Below are 17,823 nucleotides of genomic sequence, written 5' to 3' on the forward strand. Positions count from 1 at the left end.
GCCTGCAAACTACATTAGCACAATTAACACAAATGACCCAGACCTGGTGGAGGTCTGTGCTCTAATTGGACCATTTTCTAATAATATGAATTACAATATATATTATAAATTATTGACAAAAATGTACATGCTATGATTATATTACTAGTTCTGGTTGACTTAAAATAGATAATAGAACTAGTGGTGTTGTTGATCAGCATACTTGTGAACACCGCGCATGTTATGGTAAAGTTCATGTTACCAGTGATGTTGCGTTTGCATACAGAGATGTGTGGAGCTACATCGGACTGTTAAACAGTTAGCTTTACTCCTGACTGCCTTGTGCAACTCTGATGGGGAAAAAAGTTTGCAATACTAAAACTGGCTTTGGTGAAGAAGATCACTTATAAGGGAAAGGTGGTCACTTTCTCGCATGACTGAGGTCACAGAGGTGAATAACAGACTCCTATCAAGAAAATCCTAAAGGAGAAACGGGTCCGCTTCCAGACACCGTATCCTGCCAAGATGAAGATTCAGTGGGAAAACGGACCCCACGTCTATAACAGTGCAGTCGAGATATCCAACAATATGAGGAGGAGAGGCTACACCGTGGACCAGCCACCACAAACTACAACCACCGACTGGGAGCAGAGGCTCAGCGGATGCGCACACTGGAGCAAAAAGGATGTAGATCACATCGGACAAGTCTGAAAGATTCTGAAGACTTTGAAAGACTTTGCTTGCTGCGGAGAGCGAGCCCCTACACCCTGTAGGACTGATTCTCCACTAGCAGATGGATGCGTTTGTGAAGATGGCAGGGCAGTGTAAGACCCTGAGGTTGGAAGTCAACACAATACTGGTTCATAATGTTCTCGTTCACATTATTTGTTACTGTTGCAGTTCATGTGTTAGTGTTGCCGGCAAGTTGCTTCCTGGAATGTGAATGGCTTAAACAACCCAGTGAAGAGGAGTTTAGGTGATGACAAAAATGCAAAGAGAAAATAGCCAAATCATATTTCTACAGGAGACTCACCTATCTCAGAGTGAACATGAACAATTAAAGACATTTAGATATAAGAACACATTCTACAGCATCTTTAAAAATGTCCAAAAAAGAGGAGTTGCACTATTATAACATAATCCCATTAATTTTGAGTTGGCTAGGGAGATCAGGGATAGTTAAGGCAGATATATTCTAGTGCAAGGCAAAATAGAAAATAAAATGGCTACCCTTATCCGTGTTTATCATACCCCCCCCCCACACACACACACACACAGCCAAATTTTGACAAATTTGATACATCTAATAAAAAGAGGAGCATAACTCCCCAGACTACATTGCTGAGAAGGAGTTTAGGTGAAATGGGCTTACTAGACATCTGGAGGGATCTTCATCCATCTGAAAAAAGTTACACTTTTTACTCTGCAATGTATTCAAGGATAGATTACTTTTTTATGTTTCAAAATGATAGACACAAAATCTTGGGTTTTGATATTGGAACTAGCGATATCTCAGATCACTCACTGATTTACTTGACGTTTCACTTGGATAGTAGGCCCAAGAAAACAATTTGGAGGCTAAACACAAGCTTGCTTAATAATAAAACAGTCATACAACAAGTTAAAGCTGAAACTGCGAATTTCCTTGACTTTTACGACAATGGGGAAGTGAACCCAAATATACTTTGGGACACCTAACTAGGGCCCTATAAAATCTGTTTTATTTTTTCTCAAATTCCATTTCATTTTTTCCCAAATTCAGTTTTTTCCATTTTAATTTTCGGGAATTCCACCTCTTACTCTTATTATACTACCAAAAACTGTGTGTTTTTAATGTAAATGACTAAAATGTGCACGAATTAAATAGAAATTACCTTTAATTTATTGAGGTGACAAACACATTTCCTCAGTACTGTACCGTACAGTACATTAAAGTGCATCAAAAACATTTTGACTTCATCATGTCTTCATACAGTAGTATATTTTGCGTTTTTATGGGTTTCATTTGGGTTTCATTGAATAAAAACATGGTCAGCTCTCAGGCAGATCCAGTAATTGTTTGCATAACAAAATTGTTCTGAAAATTTAAGTTGTAAATATTTAAAAAATTAGCAAAGATGACCAACAAAATGAGAAATTATACTCGTGACGTTATGTCAAGTTAGCATACTAACCAGCTAGCATACTAACCAGCTAGCAGTGAAAACACCAGCCCTCCCCCTGTCCTCTGAGCTCCCAGCCAAGGCAGAGTCAGCTAAGAGGGCTAACTAGCTAACAGTAGCTACTGTTAGCAGCAGTTAGCAGTCACTCTGGTATTATATGCCAATAAAATGAATCAGACAGGTGGTTAACTCTCACGTATTACACATTTTAATTATGATATCTCAGGCGATTCTGTGATTGTGGAAATCATAGGGCCCTACCTAACAGGCAGTTATCAGAGGTACTTAGTGCAGCAATCAAAAAAGCTAAAGAAAATAGACCTAAACAGCTCAAAAATAATTTAAAAGAATTAGAATCAATCAAAGAAACTAGAAATCAGATCACGACATTTATAAACAAGAATTAGATAAAAAATATTAATTTCTAAAACAATCTTATTATGAGATACAAAATATTTAGCAAGGAAATTCGGAAAAAACAGATCTCCCAATCGGTCTGCAAGATATTAGATCCTGGAACAGGGCAAATAATAATTTAGATAAAATTGAGACTGCATTTCGAATATATTACAAGACTCTCTACACTTGATAAAAGGACAACTCTGCCTTCATGGAGCGAAGCTGTTATTTTAGTCATTCCCAAAGAATGCAAGAATAAAATGCTATGTAGCTCATACAGACCAATTTCAATCTTAAATCAGGATTATAAACTATGTGCCTCCACCATGTCCAAGAGACTGGATTCTTTCATTCCTGAATCGATCGAGACTGACAAAATTACAATCCCTCACCTGGGCTTAAGCAAAGAATCCCTACTGACTGGTCTCAAAAGCAATCAGATATCTGGGGGTCTGGTTAACGCATTGTCCTGGTGACTTGTATAAAAAAAACTATGAAACTTTAAACAAGAAAATTAAGGAGGATCTTAATAGTTGGTCAACATCCCTACTAAATTTTAGAGCAAGAATTGACACTAGAAAAATGTCTATTCTACCCAGATTGCTGTATCTATTTAGGTTACTACCAGTTAAAATCCCAACCAGTCAATTTCATGAATGGGATAAACAAATTTCGCGGTTTATTTGGAAACCACGGGTTAAATATAGTACTTTAACCACCAGTAGGGTGAGAGGCGGCATGTCTTTACTTAATCTTATAGATTATTACTATGCTGTCCAACTAAAGGCTATAATTTTCTTGTGCAGTAGTGAATATGAGGCAAGATGAAAGGTGATGGAGAAAGAATGTAATGGTGTCCCAATACAGGCAATGATTGATGATCATAAATTAACAATAACTTGTCAGGACCAGTTGAGTCCACTTCACTTATTCACTTTGCACACCTGGTTTGATGTGGTTAAGCAATTACATTTGTGGACCCCGCTGAAAAAACTTAGGTTGGTTGCACATGACACAGAATTTAAACCAAACTCTATGGATTCTAGATTTAAGTACTGGTTGAAAAAAGTTATTACTGCCTACTCTACCTTAATGGTGAAATATACATTACAAAATTTTCAGATACTGAGAGATAAATATAACATAGAAAAATATGATTTTTTAAAATACCTACAGCTACGCCCATATTTTTATAAAGAAATTGGGGAAAATGAGGCAATTACGGATCCCAATGAAATAATACAATTAACAGTTAAAGCATACATGGGTGGCTCTAAATCAGTGGTTTCTAAACTTTACCAGGGAATAACAAAGGGGAGGGGGGCTACTACATCCTATATAAAGGAGAGATTAAATGTTAAGATATCCAATTAGCAATGGGCATACATGTGCGGAACTGCCTGCTCTACCTCTTGCTCTATGTATTGGTGTGAATTCTGTTGGAAGAACCTTGTCCGTTTTTTTTTTTTTTACTCCTAAAATGAAGACATGCCTGACATGAATAGATCATAACTGTTGGGTAAAATGTGGGAATGATGGAGCAGACCACCACCACATCTTTTGGAGCTGCCCAAAGATACAACTATTTTTGGGACATTCTTGGAAAATTATGCAACATATTCTTGGGAGGAAGATTCCGTTTATATGTACATCACTTTATTTGGGTGACATCCAGAGGAAATAACAAGAAATTATAGATATCTTCTGAAAATACTGATAGTAGCAGCAAAGAAAGCAATAACTCATAAATGATTACAGATTGACCCACCAACGGTAGACAATTGGCTTGAGGTGATCGCGGAGATCCGTGAGATGGAGAGACTGACTTTTTTACTCAGACTGAAGAATGGCTTATACATTACAAAATGGTCAAAATGGAGAGGATATTTGGTAACATAATTTTTGAGGTGGTGTCTTCTGTTTTGTTTTATTTGTTTGTTTTTTTCCCCGTCTGTCCTGTACACTATCAAACACGGAAACTTGTTCAAAGCCCCTTGTCCATAACCCTTAATGTAAAATCTGTTGCATGAAAGTTCTGGATGTTATAATGCTGCCCAGCAATGATGTTTGACGAACTGTGCTGTTACCTGTTTCTGTGTCAAAAAGCTTATAAAATCTAAGTTGAAAAAAAAAGAATAGTTGGAATAAGTTCTTTTTATAATCAAACATCTTACGATGTGAGTGCAAATTATTATTCTTGCAACTGCTGTCATAAAGTTTTGACTTACATGTAGCTTAACTGTGTTATTTAATTTCCTTCAGTACACTTCATGAAAAAATATTGAGAATGTTACCAGAGAAAGTTTCAGAGGAGCATTTAATATCCAAAAATTGATATTATATTATTAAGATATATCTTATCTTATTTTTTTCAGCAAATAACAGTTATAATGGTATGAAATTTAAAACAGTCTTCAGTAACAGCTGCAGTTGCATTTCAAATCTGAAAGCTTTGGAAGCTCTGTCTGCCTTTGGGAATACCTTTTACAAAATGGAATTGCATCACACATGTTGAACATTTTCCTTTGTTCCATCTAGGTGAAGCGAGAGGTGGGTGACGTCAGCATTCTGGTGAATAATGCTGGGATTGTGACGGGAAAGAAGTTCATGGATGCTCCGGATTCCCTGATTGAAAAGACGGTGGAGGTCAACACTATGGCTCACTTCTGGGTCAGTTTGATATGGCAAACATGCAGAGCTATCAGCTAGAATATCACTGTACCTTTTTCAAGTTGTTTCCTGTGTTGTGGGTTGATGCGTTTTCTGAAGGAGACTTTATCTGTGAAAATGTGAAGATGCAGTTAAAGATTTGTCAGTGTTGTAGTGTTAAATTTAACATTTACATATTAATGCCTGTTTGAGTGCTTGGCTGCTTTCTCGAGAAAAGCTCATCCAAAACCCTTCACACTGATTTTATTGAGTGTTCAAAACATTAAAATTTAAACTGAAATTAGCTAACACTTTGTTAGACAGAACCAGTGCCTTCATGGCTGTGGGTATGAAACAATTTAGAACCGATAATTTTTCTATCAATTAAAAAATGTATTATTTGAGTATTAGTGGTTTAAACTATTAACCAAGTTAATAATTATTGTAAACCAGTGTTTCCCTCATAATTTAATTGTGGCAGTGACTGTCCAGCTGGTGTGAAAAAGTCGAAAACTTTCTTCATTAATATTTCAATATTTGAGTTAATCAGGTATTCATCATTATCTAATTTACATGCTTACTGCCATGTTGTGATGTTAATAATAATAACGACCCTCTCTGTTTGAGGTCCAGTTTTCGAAAAATATTGGACCTCAAATTTGAGAGAAAGCAGCATGTCGCTGTTTTAACAATAATAATACATTTTATAATTTGTCATTAATTTAATCAATGAATCTCATTAAAACCAGTTCCTCCTAATGTGTAATAACATCCTGTCATGAGCAAGCTGCATGCTCCAGCCAGGTTTAGGCTGTTATGGGTAGTTATCAATATACTAGCCTGGTTGTCTTGCACTGTGAGCAAAATAAAATAACAGAAGAAAACAAAACATTCTATGAACAATATCTGATCCACTGATTAACGTGATACATTACCGCTCTGGAGTGGCTGTAGTTTGTGCACCACTGGTTGAATGGACCGCATACCAAATTCCTTCTTTTCTACGCGCCACCACTGGATGCTAATGGCGCTTCATCACTTCGCGCTGCAGAATTTAGTGTGTTCAACTGGGTCTTACATTTGCAGCAAAGCCAAGCCTAGGTGATAAACATGTGTGTCAACTGTAGAGTCTATTGAACTGGTTGTAAATGCAGATTTTATTCATTACCATTGCACACAAAAGCCTGATATTAGCCGGTTTAAGTGGGAATTTTGAGCAGTATTAGTCTGGACCAACTCTGCTGTTAAGAATGCTGGAAAATGCTGTAATGTTGCATAAGTGGGCTTTTATTTTCTCTTCCGTGACAGCAATGAACATGCATTGACTGAGATCAGGGGTCCCCAAACTTTTTTCAGAGGGGGCCACATCAACTTTCCTTTCTGTGGTGGGGGGCCGGTGTCAGTCTATAACAGGAAATAATATGGGCCAACTACCACAGTTCAGCTATTAAACACCAAGTCCTTACCACGTTACAGAACAATTACCCATTAATCTCAATGTCCCAATACAAAATGTTGCACCATAACTGCATATGAAAAACAATACAAAGGGATCTACCATGTTAAATCAAGTTTATTTAACATTTAATTTATTTTCATTATTTGTATATATTAGGAATTGAGGAAAACATCAACACTTATAGAGAAAATATAACACTTATAACATTGAATGAAAAAATGCAATACTGCTGTTACATGACTTTTCCTAAAAGTATCTGTATTTTAACTTGGAATAGTTTTTATATAAATTACACAAAATATGATATGTTAACCTGTTTCGGCCATAGGCGGTCAAACTGACCGCACATCACTTTATGGGGTTTCATTGTTCCATTTTTCATGCGGTTTGCTGCTTTCATTGTCTCTCTTGTCTCTAACTGTATTAGCGGTCTCCAGCTGTGCCTCTTTGTGAATTTACTTGTGAGTTGATAATTATATAGTTGTATTAAATAGCCTGGTTGGCACCATGGGCAAACAAAAACGGGAGTTCCTCCCTCCATGAAACAGCGAGTGGAACTGTTCACAACACAGGTGCTGAAATGATGCGACTCTGACTGTGTACCAGCCAAGGAAGAATGTCTGCATCCTGAGCACCTGCACACAGGTGTGGGCACCTTTAGTGGGGCGAAGGCAACACCAGAGTCTGTGATGTACTACAACAACACCAAGTACGGCGTGGACTTCCCGGACCAGATGGCGAAGCCGTACTCCGTCAAAGGCGGAAAGATAGCCAGTGGCGGTCTTCTATAACATCCTCGACCTGGCTGGGATCAATGCCCACATCTCATTCAAGGAGCACCAGCAGCAGGAGAGGCCGGAGGAAAGTCCTGCAGCAGCTGGAAGAGGAGCTGAGGGCAGAATACATGGAGGGGAAAGGGGCCGCGGCAGTCGGCACAATTAATAATTTCATTTAAGAAAAATATATCATGACATAATGAATGCATTCATCACTCAATCGGGTATTTACATGAGAGATTATAGAGTTTAAAATCTAGCGGTCCAAATGACCGCTTACGGCAGTTCAAGTAGTTGTGGATTTCCGGCCTTCTGAAGTCCAGCTGACACTTTGGTCGAATCAGAAACATATAATTTGACCGGATCTAACTCTTGGGTCGTGAAAAGCGCACTGTTATGCCTTAACCAAGATATAGATCATCAAGATTAATTGGATCATATCTGACTGGAATGAATCCATCACAGTTGCTGGTAAACTGATTCAATTCACCCACCAGGCGCCAGCACACAAATTCCCCCGCATTTGGCGGATGGCGGGTGCTAATTTCGATCCCTGCAGTGTAATGAAGACATACATTCATTCTTTCCCCGTTACATAGTTAGATATGATTATCGAGAGCTCTCTCTCTCTCGCTCGCTCTGGCGTCTTGCAACGAGGATGGCGCCCGACACTGCAGCACGTTGCCAAGCTCTATAGGAAATGAAATTTTTAAAAAATAGGCACGTTTAGAGAGATTGTTTGGGATCGTTAAGCGGGCCACTCCAGTTGTTTAGGATGTGGCCCGCGGGCCGTAGTTTGGGGACCCCTGATTTAGATACTAACTTCTATACTGTAACCTGAGCCTATCCTATCCCATATTGTACTGTTTTTCATCACTTTTACACAGCTGTCAGAGGTCCAACAACACTGTATTTGAAATGCATTGCCCCAAACCCATCCGTGGTCCTGATTTCAGCTGTCTAAAAGTCGCTCAAGTGAGCTCTGCTGAGAGCAGGCTGTTTCTGTGCCTGCACCTTTCTGTAGCTAGCTATAAAAATGGAAACTGTTTGATATCTTGGTCAAACTAAATGCTATTAACATTAAATTTGAGATCCTTGGTTGCCATGACACTGGGAAGGGATGAGCCGAATTTGGCGAATTTTGGCCACTAGGAGGCGCTATAACATATGGGAAGTTTATATCTCTTGAACGGCTACACCAATTTTTACGAAGTTTGGTCAGTATGATATAGGGCCAATCCTGAGGCCATATCTTGAAGGTGGCGAGTCGCGCGGGGGGGCTTGGCCCCCGTTCATAACTGCTTGCAGTTCTAGTTAACATTAAAATCGCTTCAAACGCCACTGAATAGCTGACCGAAGCGGAGCTAACTAGTTTGCCAATTTCCAGCTGACTCCACCACAACTAGCTATATAAGGTCCAACAGTTGACAGCGCATGTCAGAGCACAAACCAAGCAATGAAGTCCAAGGAATTGTCCATAGACCTCAGGGACCGGATTGTATCGAGGCACAGATCTGGGGTAGTGTACAGAAAATGTCTGCAGCATTGAAGGTCCCAATGAGCAAGGTGGCCTCGATCATCCATAAATGGAAGAAGTTTGGAACCTCCAGGTCTCTGCCTAGAGCTGGCCGTCTGTCCAAACTGAGCGATTAGGGGAGAAAGGCATTAGTTAGTAGGGCTGAACGATATGGACAACATTTCATATCTCGATATTCATGCCAGATATCTCGATATCGATACGATACGATATGACTACAGGTTCGGTGAAAACCAAGCATTTTTCAGAATGTATTTTCAAACCGTATGTTGCACATTCAAAAACTTTTATTATTATTATTTATTATTTTAAGCCATATACAAATGGTTGATAGAGAAATCTTTACCAAATAACCACAAACTCACTACAGAGACAAATATATATATACTTGCAAGATAGCAAGTCAGCTGGCCTTGTATTGATGGCTAAATTTTTAAATATATTATAATATATATATATATATATATATATATATATATATATATATATATATATATATATATATATGTATATGCTATGTATATATATATATATATATATATATATATAATCTATATCTATCTATCTGTCTATGTATCTGTCTCTATATATCTCTATGTCTTGTCTCTGCCTATATCTGTCTATGTATATGTTCTCTATATATCTCTGTATCTGTCTATGTCTCTCTCTCCTCTGTCTCTGTCTCATCTCTCTCTCTCTCTGTCTCTCTCTCTTACTGTCTCTCTCTCTGTCTCTCTCTCTCTTCCTCTCCTCTCTCTCTCTCTGTCTCTCTCTCTCTCTCTCTGTCTGTCTCTGTCTCTCTGTCTGTCTCTGTCTCTCTCTCTCTCTCTCTCTCTCTCTCTCTCTCTCTCTCTCTCTCTCTCTCTCTCTCTCTCTGTCTCTCTCTGTCTGTCTCTGTCTCTCTCTCTCTCTCTCTCTCCCTCTCCCTCCTCTCTCCTCTCCCTCCCTCCTCTCTCTCTCTCTCTCTCTCTGTCTCTCTCTCTCTCTCTCTGTCTCTGTCTCTCTCTGTCTCTTCTCTCTCTCATCTATGTAATCTTGTCTATATATATCTCTCTCTTATTATATATGTATATGTCTCTGTATATCTTCTCTATTGTTATGTCTCTGTTCGTATCTCGATCTGTCTCTGTATATATTGTCATCTGTCTTGTCTCTATCTAATCTCTATATCTCTCTATGATATATATATCTGTCTTATATAATTTATATTATTTTCTATATTATATATATATATTATTTATATATAGCCATCAATACAAGGCCAGCTGACTTGCTATCTTGCAAGTATCATACAAGCTGGCTTACATAACATGATAATAACAGCTGTTTAAAGTTCTGTTCCGATGAATTTGGCGCTACCCAAGCCAGCCGTAGTAAGTAACGCACTTCTGGTAATTTTCACAAAAATAAACACCCATTGTCCTTTAATTATAAAGAAAACAATAAGGATAGAATTTGCGCTTTTATTGTATAAACAGGAAGCGAACCTCCCCTCGCTATGGCTAACTTGAAACTGCCGTAACTCTGTTTTAAATTCCGCCGGTAACATCAGGTTTTAAAGCTTTTTCGTGTGAGAAAGTAGCTGTTTAGTTGCCCGTTGGGCTGCCAGTTTATCCAAATAACGCTTGTTTGCACATTTGCTCTGACCTGGTGGGAGAAGTCCAGACCAGCCGCACCTGTAGTGGAGCAGCCCAGCCCGGGTCTGCTGAGGTGATCTGCAGTCAAAACTTCACCGTCATACCGGTAGAAGAACACGAGCCGATTAATTTACCTGCAGCTTTTTGGAGATTAAACACGGGCTGGATAGCTTCATTTCGGAAGATACATGTAGGTCTCATAGATGAAAATAAACATCTGTGGCAGCTATGTTAGCTTATTTGAATGAAAAGTGTAAAATGTAAATAGCATCCGACAGTGTGCAGAGAAACAGACAACAAGCGTGGGCTGGCGCCTAGATTTTCATGTTTTTTAAGGGGGGTGGGGGCCTGCGTTGGCGGGGCGGGCCGCCCCTCCAACAGAATGGTAGGGGAAACACTGAAGTCGCTAAGAGGGTTTGAAAAGTCGCTAAACTAGCTAGAAAGTCGCCAAGTTGTGTGTGTGTCTACGTCTCCCTTACTCCCGCCCTCGTATGTTTGTCATTGGTTAGCTTCAGCTGTCGATCCACAGCAAGCATGAAATAAGGTTTGTGGTTGGCTGGCCTTAGCGGTGCATTCAAGGGCAATCATACAAAGGATGTTTGTTGTGACTGCCAGAGCTGTACGTGCAGGGCGAGCGGGGTAATCTATATCGTTTATATTGTTGCTTTTTCGATATGAATATCTTGAATGTTCATATCTAGATATAGATACGATAACGATATATCGTTCAGCCCTATTAGTTAGGCACCAAAGATTGAATTCTCTGGCCTGAATGCCAAGCGTCATGTCTGGAGGAAACCAGGCACCGCTCATCACCTGGCCAATACCATCCCTACAGTGAAGCATGGTGGCGGCAGCATCATGCTGTTGGAATGTTTTTCAGTGGCAGGAACTGGGAGACTAGTCAGGATTGAGGGAAAGATGAATGCAGCAATTAACAGAGACATCCTTGATAAAAACCTGCTTGTGAGCGCTCTGGACCTTTGACTGGGGTGAAGGTTCATCTTCCAACAGTACAATGACCCTAAGCACAGAGCCGAGATAATAAAGGAGTGGCTATGGGACAACTCTGTGAATGTCCTTGAGTGGCTCAGCCAGAGCCCAGAGTTGAACTCGATTGAACATCTCTGTAGAGATCTGAAAATGGCTGTGCACCGATGCTACCCATCCAACCTAATGGAGATTAAGAGGTCCTGCAAAGAAGAATGGTGGTGTTCCAAGCTTGCAACAACATACCCAAAAAGATTTTAGGCAGTAATTGATGCCAAAGGTGCTTCAAAAAAGTATTGAGCAAAGGCTGTGAATACATGTCCATGTTATATTTTCGTTTTTCAATAAAGTTGCAAGTTTCATTTTGCCATTGTGGGGTATTGTGTGTAGAATTTCTGATGAAAAAATGAATTTAAACCATTTTGACACAAGGCTGTAACATGACAAAATGTGGAAAAAGTGAAGCGCTGTGAATACTTTCTGGATGCACTGTAAAAATACTTTGTGTTTGGAGTTACAGGCAGACCAAACTTCTGTTAGAGATGACAGAACATTGAGCAAGTGGTGGGGTAGAAGCATTTAGGGATGATACAGCTTTTTCACTTCCGATACGATACCGATATTGCAGCCCTGAGTATTGGCCGATACCGATATCGATCCGATACAATATCAGCACGAATTATACATACTTTTATTGCTTATTTGGTAGTGTGGAATGTTAGAAAAGGCTTGATCAAGTGATACTACTCAAACAGAGAACAATAGTCAGCAAAAGGGTTAGGAAAACTGACCCATTTATTATTAACCAATGGGTTACATACATTTTAACCTTCAACATAAGAATATTCTACAATTTAATAAAATAAATGAAAAATAAATTAGAAGACCCTGAAAAATAGCCTCAATAAATCCAATAAAAACTAATTATACTTTTAAAGTGCAAATAATTCAAGTTCACTTCAGTTATTTTTTACTGTCAGTATATGGTGGGAACAACTGAGGATGGGGACAAAAAAACAAACAACATCATCAACACAATATTGTCCACTGTCAAGCTGCTCAAAGTTAAGAGTCCACAGCTCAAATTTCACTGACTGTGCCCAAAACAATGTGGTCATTGCTCTTAGTCAATAAACATGTCACTCTAATAACAAGAGCAGAAGACAAAAAATAATCAGTCAGTTAACTAAACTGCTGACTACCCTTACTACTCCTCAATCTCCACTTTCTGCAGTCCGAGCATGATGTGGAGATTCTTTTTTAAGAAGATAAGCATTTTGGCATGCTTTGCTGTCAGCCTGCTCCTGTGCTCCTCAATGATAATTGACGCTGTGCTAAAGAGCCTCTCGCTCTCGACACTCGTGCAGGGAGCACTTAGGAACTTAGCTGCTGTTGCTGCCAGGGTGGGGAATCGAGCTTGGTTGGCTCTCCAGTAATGTGAAGGATTGTTCTTGCGTTCAATAGGAGCCTCACAGAGGTAGCTCTCCATTTCACTGATTGCCCCTGGGGTGATCTGCTCAGAAGGACCTGCTGCTGTGCTGCTCTCCTCCAGTATCTCATTGAAAATGCTGCCAAGGCTGCTGCTTGCACCCCCCATCCGTGGAGTCTTGTTTACTGGCTCGGACACAGTTTCATCAGATGGAGGCGTCGTCTTCAGCTCTTCTTCTACTTTCACTGCTGCCTTTAATGCTGCCTTTGCATGTGCCCAGGTTTTCCGCGTTTGTGAAGTACCTGGCATAAATATGAAATATATAATATTTTAGAGCTTTTCAAACCCAGTCCCCACACATTTGTGCTCACAGAAAGAAACACAGTCACACACAGTCATGATAATCTAAACAGTGAATCTGTAACCCACTTCAATAAATTCATATCACTATGGGTGCAATAGTTATTCATTATAATGATTTCTTCATCTGTCTGATAGTTAATTATCTGTGCAATATCTTTAACTGTGAAACACTAGAACAGTACAATTTTCTCATATACATCATATTAGGCTAAATACATGTAACAATTTAACATAAATTTCCTTACCTGTCTTTATACCGTGGATCCAGCAGTGTTGCCACGGTGAAGAGGGGCTCAGATTCCACATGCCTGAAACGTCTGTGGACTGCATCCAGAAGGGTGGCTTTCATAGTTTGGATCCCCCTGGTCATCTTCACTCTCGAAACGGTACCAGTACATGGACAGATGGGATGACATAGGCTGCGGTAGCAGAGGCGGCACTGACAAGAGTTGTTAGCTCTTCAAAGGGGGTCAGAACCTTTGAGGTCTTCTCTAACAGCCCCCACTGGTTTGCTGTTAAAATGGCTGGCAGGGTGTTCTTGTCTTCAGATGACTAGACATGCAGTGGCCGTTTTTGATGAATGAGGCTGTCAATCATGTACTTGGTACTGCTCCATCGTGTCTGGACATCCTGCTAGAGACATTTTGGTGTGACGTACATCTCTATTTGTAGGTCTTCAAGGCTTGAATAAGCCTTGGGGGAATGTTTAAAGTGGCCCACTATTTTTCTCCCGTTGGCTAGTGCATCACTTACAGCTCGCTGTGACAAGACCCCTTTATGGACTACGAGCTGAAGACTGTGTGCAAAACATTCTAAGCTTGGCACACCTAACTGATCCATAGCCTTTCTCATATTAGCAACATTGTCTCTTAAAGGACATGGACCTTCTTTTTGTCAATCTTCCAGTCATGCAGCATCTCCTCCATGGCGTTTGTGATGGCATTAGCTGTGTGTGAACCTCTGAACTTGCGTGTATGTAACACTGCTCTCTGCAATGTAAAGTCAGCGTCTATCCAGTGCGCTGTCAGACTCAATAAGGACAGCCGACAATCTGACTTTCAGATGTCAGTGGTGAAGCTAACAGCATTTGCTTTCTCCACATGTGCGGCAATACACTTTTGAACTTCTTTATGCTTCTGGGGTATAGTTTTGTCGACAATGTAGTGGCGGCTTGGCATAATGTAGCGAGGCTCGAATAAGCCCAATTAAGCGTTTAAACCCGACATTACTCACCACCGACAGAGGCTGGTCATCGAGCACAATAAATTGGGCTATCTTTTCTGTCATTGCCAATGCCCTATTGCTGTCCCGTGGGAGTTTGTCATGCTTTGCAAAAGTTTCAGCCAGCGTTGGTTGTTTGAGGGAGCCAGAGATTTGTTGTTTCTTTGCCTCAGTGGTCTTGCGAAAATCCTCATGCCAGTTTTTGTGATGCTGCTTCAAATGCGCGATGAGGTTGGTCGTATTAAACTTCCCCGGCTCTGTGCCACCACGGGAAACTTGTGCATGACAAGTTTTGCAATCAGCTGCAACGTCTTTTTCTGACTCTGTGGAAAAACACTGCCACACGGCCGACATCACTTCTCCTTACTACTTTGTTAGCAGTAGCACACACACGCTGTTGTTATGATCACGTGGGCTCTGCATGCATCCAGTACGCAGAGCCCAGGTGATCTCAACAGGCGCTGCTGGATAGAAGTGCTGGAGCGGAACGGAACAGACAGCTTGTATCGGAGCACTTATATCGGAGATTTTAGATGCAGTCCGATATAATCCGATACTCGTTTTTTGACTGATATCGGACCGATATCTGATATCAATATCGGATCAGGACACCCCTAGTAGCATTAATACAAAGACTGAGACCACTAAGACTAAAAGGATATTTTCCCTAAATTCTGTGTTCTCTTATACTGTATTTTCTTGATTCAGGTTTTATTTTTTTTAAATGTTGATTTAATCCTGTTTCTTTGAATCAGTCAACATAAAAATAACTTGTTACCTCAACATTTGGAATGGTGATTTTATTATGCCACTGCTAAGTTACAACTACAGAAGATGATTGTTTGTTTGTTTGTTTGTTTTTTGGTTTATTGTTTGCACTTTAATAAAACATTACAAACAAAGAGTATATCAATGGGTCAATCTTAGGTCCAACTCTTTTTAATCTTTACATGCTTCCCCTTGGGGACGTCATCAGGAGGCACGGCATCAGCTTTCATAGTTATGCTGACGATACGCAACTGTATATCGCCGTGTCTCCTGATGACACAGGGCCTATTGATGTCCTTTTTAACTGCATTTTAGATATCAAGACATGGATGGCAGCGAATTTCCTACAGCTCAACCAGGACAAAACAGAGGTTTTACTATTTGGTCCTGAAGGCCAGAAAGAGAAACTTTTACCAAAGTTAAAGGATTTTAAACCATCACAATCTGTAAAAAATCTGGGTGTGATTTTTGACTCTGAGCTCAGTTTTATTCCACACATCAAAAATATAACAAAGACCATCTTTAGAATATAGCCAGAGTGCGCCCGTTTCTCTCTCAGGCCAGCACGGAGGTGATGATGCATGCTTTTATCTCGTGTCGTTTAGACTACTGTAATGCCCTGCTCTCTGGCCTTCCCAAAAAAAGCATTTAGAATCTGCAATTATTACAAAACTCGGCTGCACGAGTGCTGACAAGGACCAGAGGGCGGGAGCATATTACACCGGTTTTAAAGTCGCTGCATTGGCTCCCCGTGCGTTTCAGGATTGATTTTAAGGTTCTTTTACTAGTTTTTAAGTGTCTTAACGGTCTTGGGCCTTCTTACTTATCTGACTTGCTTTCACCTTATCAGCCGCCGCAGACCCTGAGGTCCTCCGGCACCGGCCTTTTAACCATACCACAGGTTAGTTCAAAAAAGCACGGGGAGGCGGCTTTCAGTTGTTATGGGCCCCGACTGTGGAACAGCCTGCCGGAGAACATCAGGGTCGCGGAGACTGTTGAGGTTTTTAAAAAGAGGCTTAAGACCCATCTTTTTAACCAGGCTTTTAATTGAAATCTTAACTCTTTTTAATTCCTTTTAGGCTGTGCTAATCAGAGCACTTTTTATCCTTTTTTTACTGTTTTAATCTCTCCCATGTTTTAGCCTTTATGCTTTTATTTTTTCAGTCTCTCATGTCTTATGCTCTTATGCTTTTATGTTTTAGTCCCTCGTGTTTTAGCCTCTATGCTTTTATGTTTTAGTCCCTCGTGTTTTTAGCCTCCATATTTTAACCCTTTTACTGTTTCAGTCTATCAGTTTTTAATCTCCAGTGTTTCCTCATGGGGGCCTGCCAGATTGGGAGTTGTCTCTGGTCTGGCCGCGGGGGGTGCTGTCCGGTAGACAGTTCTGGCCCGGGTGACTAGAGGGCTCTGCACCTTGGTGTGGGGCCTCCTGTCTGCCCGGGTTGGGGCGGTCTCTGTGGCGGCGCTCCCTGCGACCTTGGACTGGGATCTCTCCCAGTGTGGTTGGCCCCCCAAAGGTAGCTTCCTCTGCGCCTCAGGTCTCGCTGCCCAGCCATGTCTCTGTAGTGACAGCTAGTGTATGTGTGTGTATGAGTGTGTATGTATTTGTGTATGTTTCTGTGCATGACTGTGGGGGTGGGAGGGTTGGGCTCTTTTAATTTTCTTCTCCTGATTTTATTTGATGTTTCTCTTTTTCTGCTGTCTGTACATTTCTGTAAGGCACTTTGAGATACTTTTTTGTATGAAAAGTGCCATATAAATAAAGGTTGATTTGATTTGATTTGATCACATAAAGGAAAAAATATATATATACAATAGATAATATATGATAAACTACAATGAATCACTGCTGGAGAGGTTTGAAACCCTGGGAGGGCTTATCGAGAACCTCACCATTTAAATAAAGATAGCTAGATCATAATTAGAATCAGCTGATACTGCTTCAAGCAATTGATGTTCATTCCCCAAAATCCTGATCAGAGCAATGATAGTACTTGCGAGGGATATTGTCAGTTGTCCTCTGAAATGTGTCTGTTCAGGCTTCTTGATTAGTTTAATGGTTTATTTGTGTTCTGTTTCTCTCCCCTCAGACCTACAAGGCCTTCCTTCCTGCCATGATAGCGAACAATCATGGCCATCTTGTCAGCATTGCCAGTTCTGCTGGACTCATAGGAGTCAATGGATTGGCAGGTTTGTGTTTTCTCCTCCATAACATGAATGTCACGAGTGCCATTGAACACCCATAAGTATACACTTTTTATGTGATTACAGCATCTTTAAAATGTTCTGATCATCACAAGTTTTGTTCTGTTCAGATATGGTGAGAATGTATGTCCTTATGTGTCCTGCAAGATTTCTGTCAGGGCCGATCACAGCATCGTTGAAATGATAGTTAACTGTTGCCTAAAGCTGAACTCGGTCTAGAGTTTTTTGTATGCCATTGTGCTCTGGGCA

General features: G+C 40.3%; 1 protein-coding gene across 3 annotated transcripts in view; it reads left to right on the plus strand.

Moving 5' to 3' along the window:
* Nucleotides 1-17,823, plus strand: part of LOC115573267 (epidermal retinol dehydrogenase 2) — an 89,200-nt gene that overhangs the window by 21,107 nt on the left and 50,270 nt on the right. For all 3 annotated transcript variants that reach the window (XM_030403979.1, XM_030403978.1, XM_030403981.1), the window contains exons 3-4: nt 5,079-5,210; nt 17,460-17,559. In XM_030403979.1, coding sequence (XP_030259839.1) covers nt 5,079-5,210; nt 17,460-17,559 — 232 coding nt within the window. The remainder of the gene's footprint in view (nt 1-5,078; nt 5,211-17,459; nt 17,560-17,823) is intronic.

The sequence above is a fragment of the Sparus aurata genome, chromosome 21 (genome assembly GCF_900880675.1).
Source record: "Sparus aurata chromosome 21, fSpaAur1.1, whole genome shotgun sequence".
Lineage (NCBI taxonomy): Eukaryota > Metazoa > Chordata > Actinopteri > Spariformes > Sparidae > Sparus > Sparus aurata.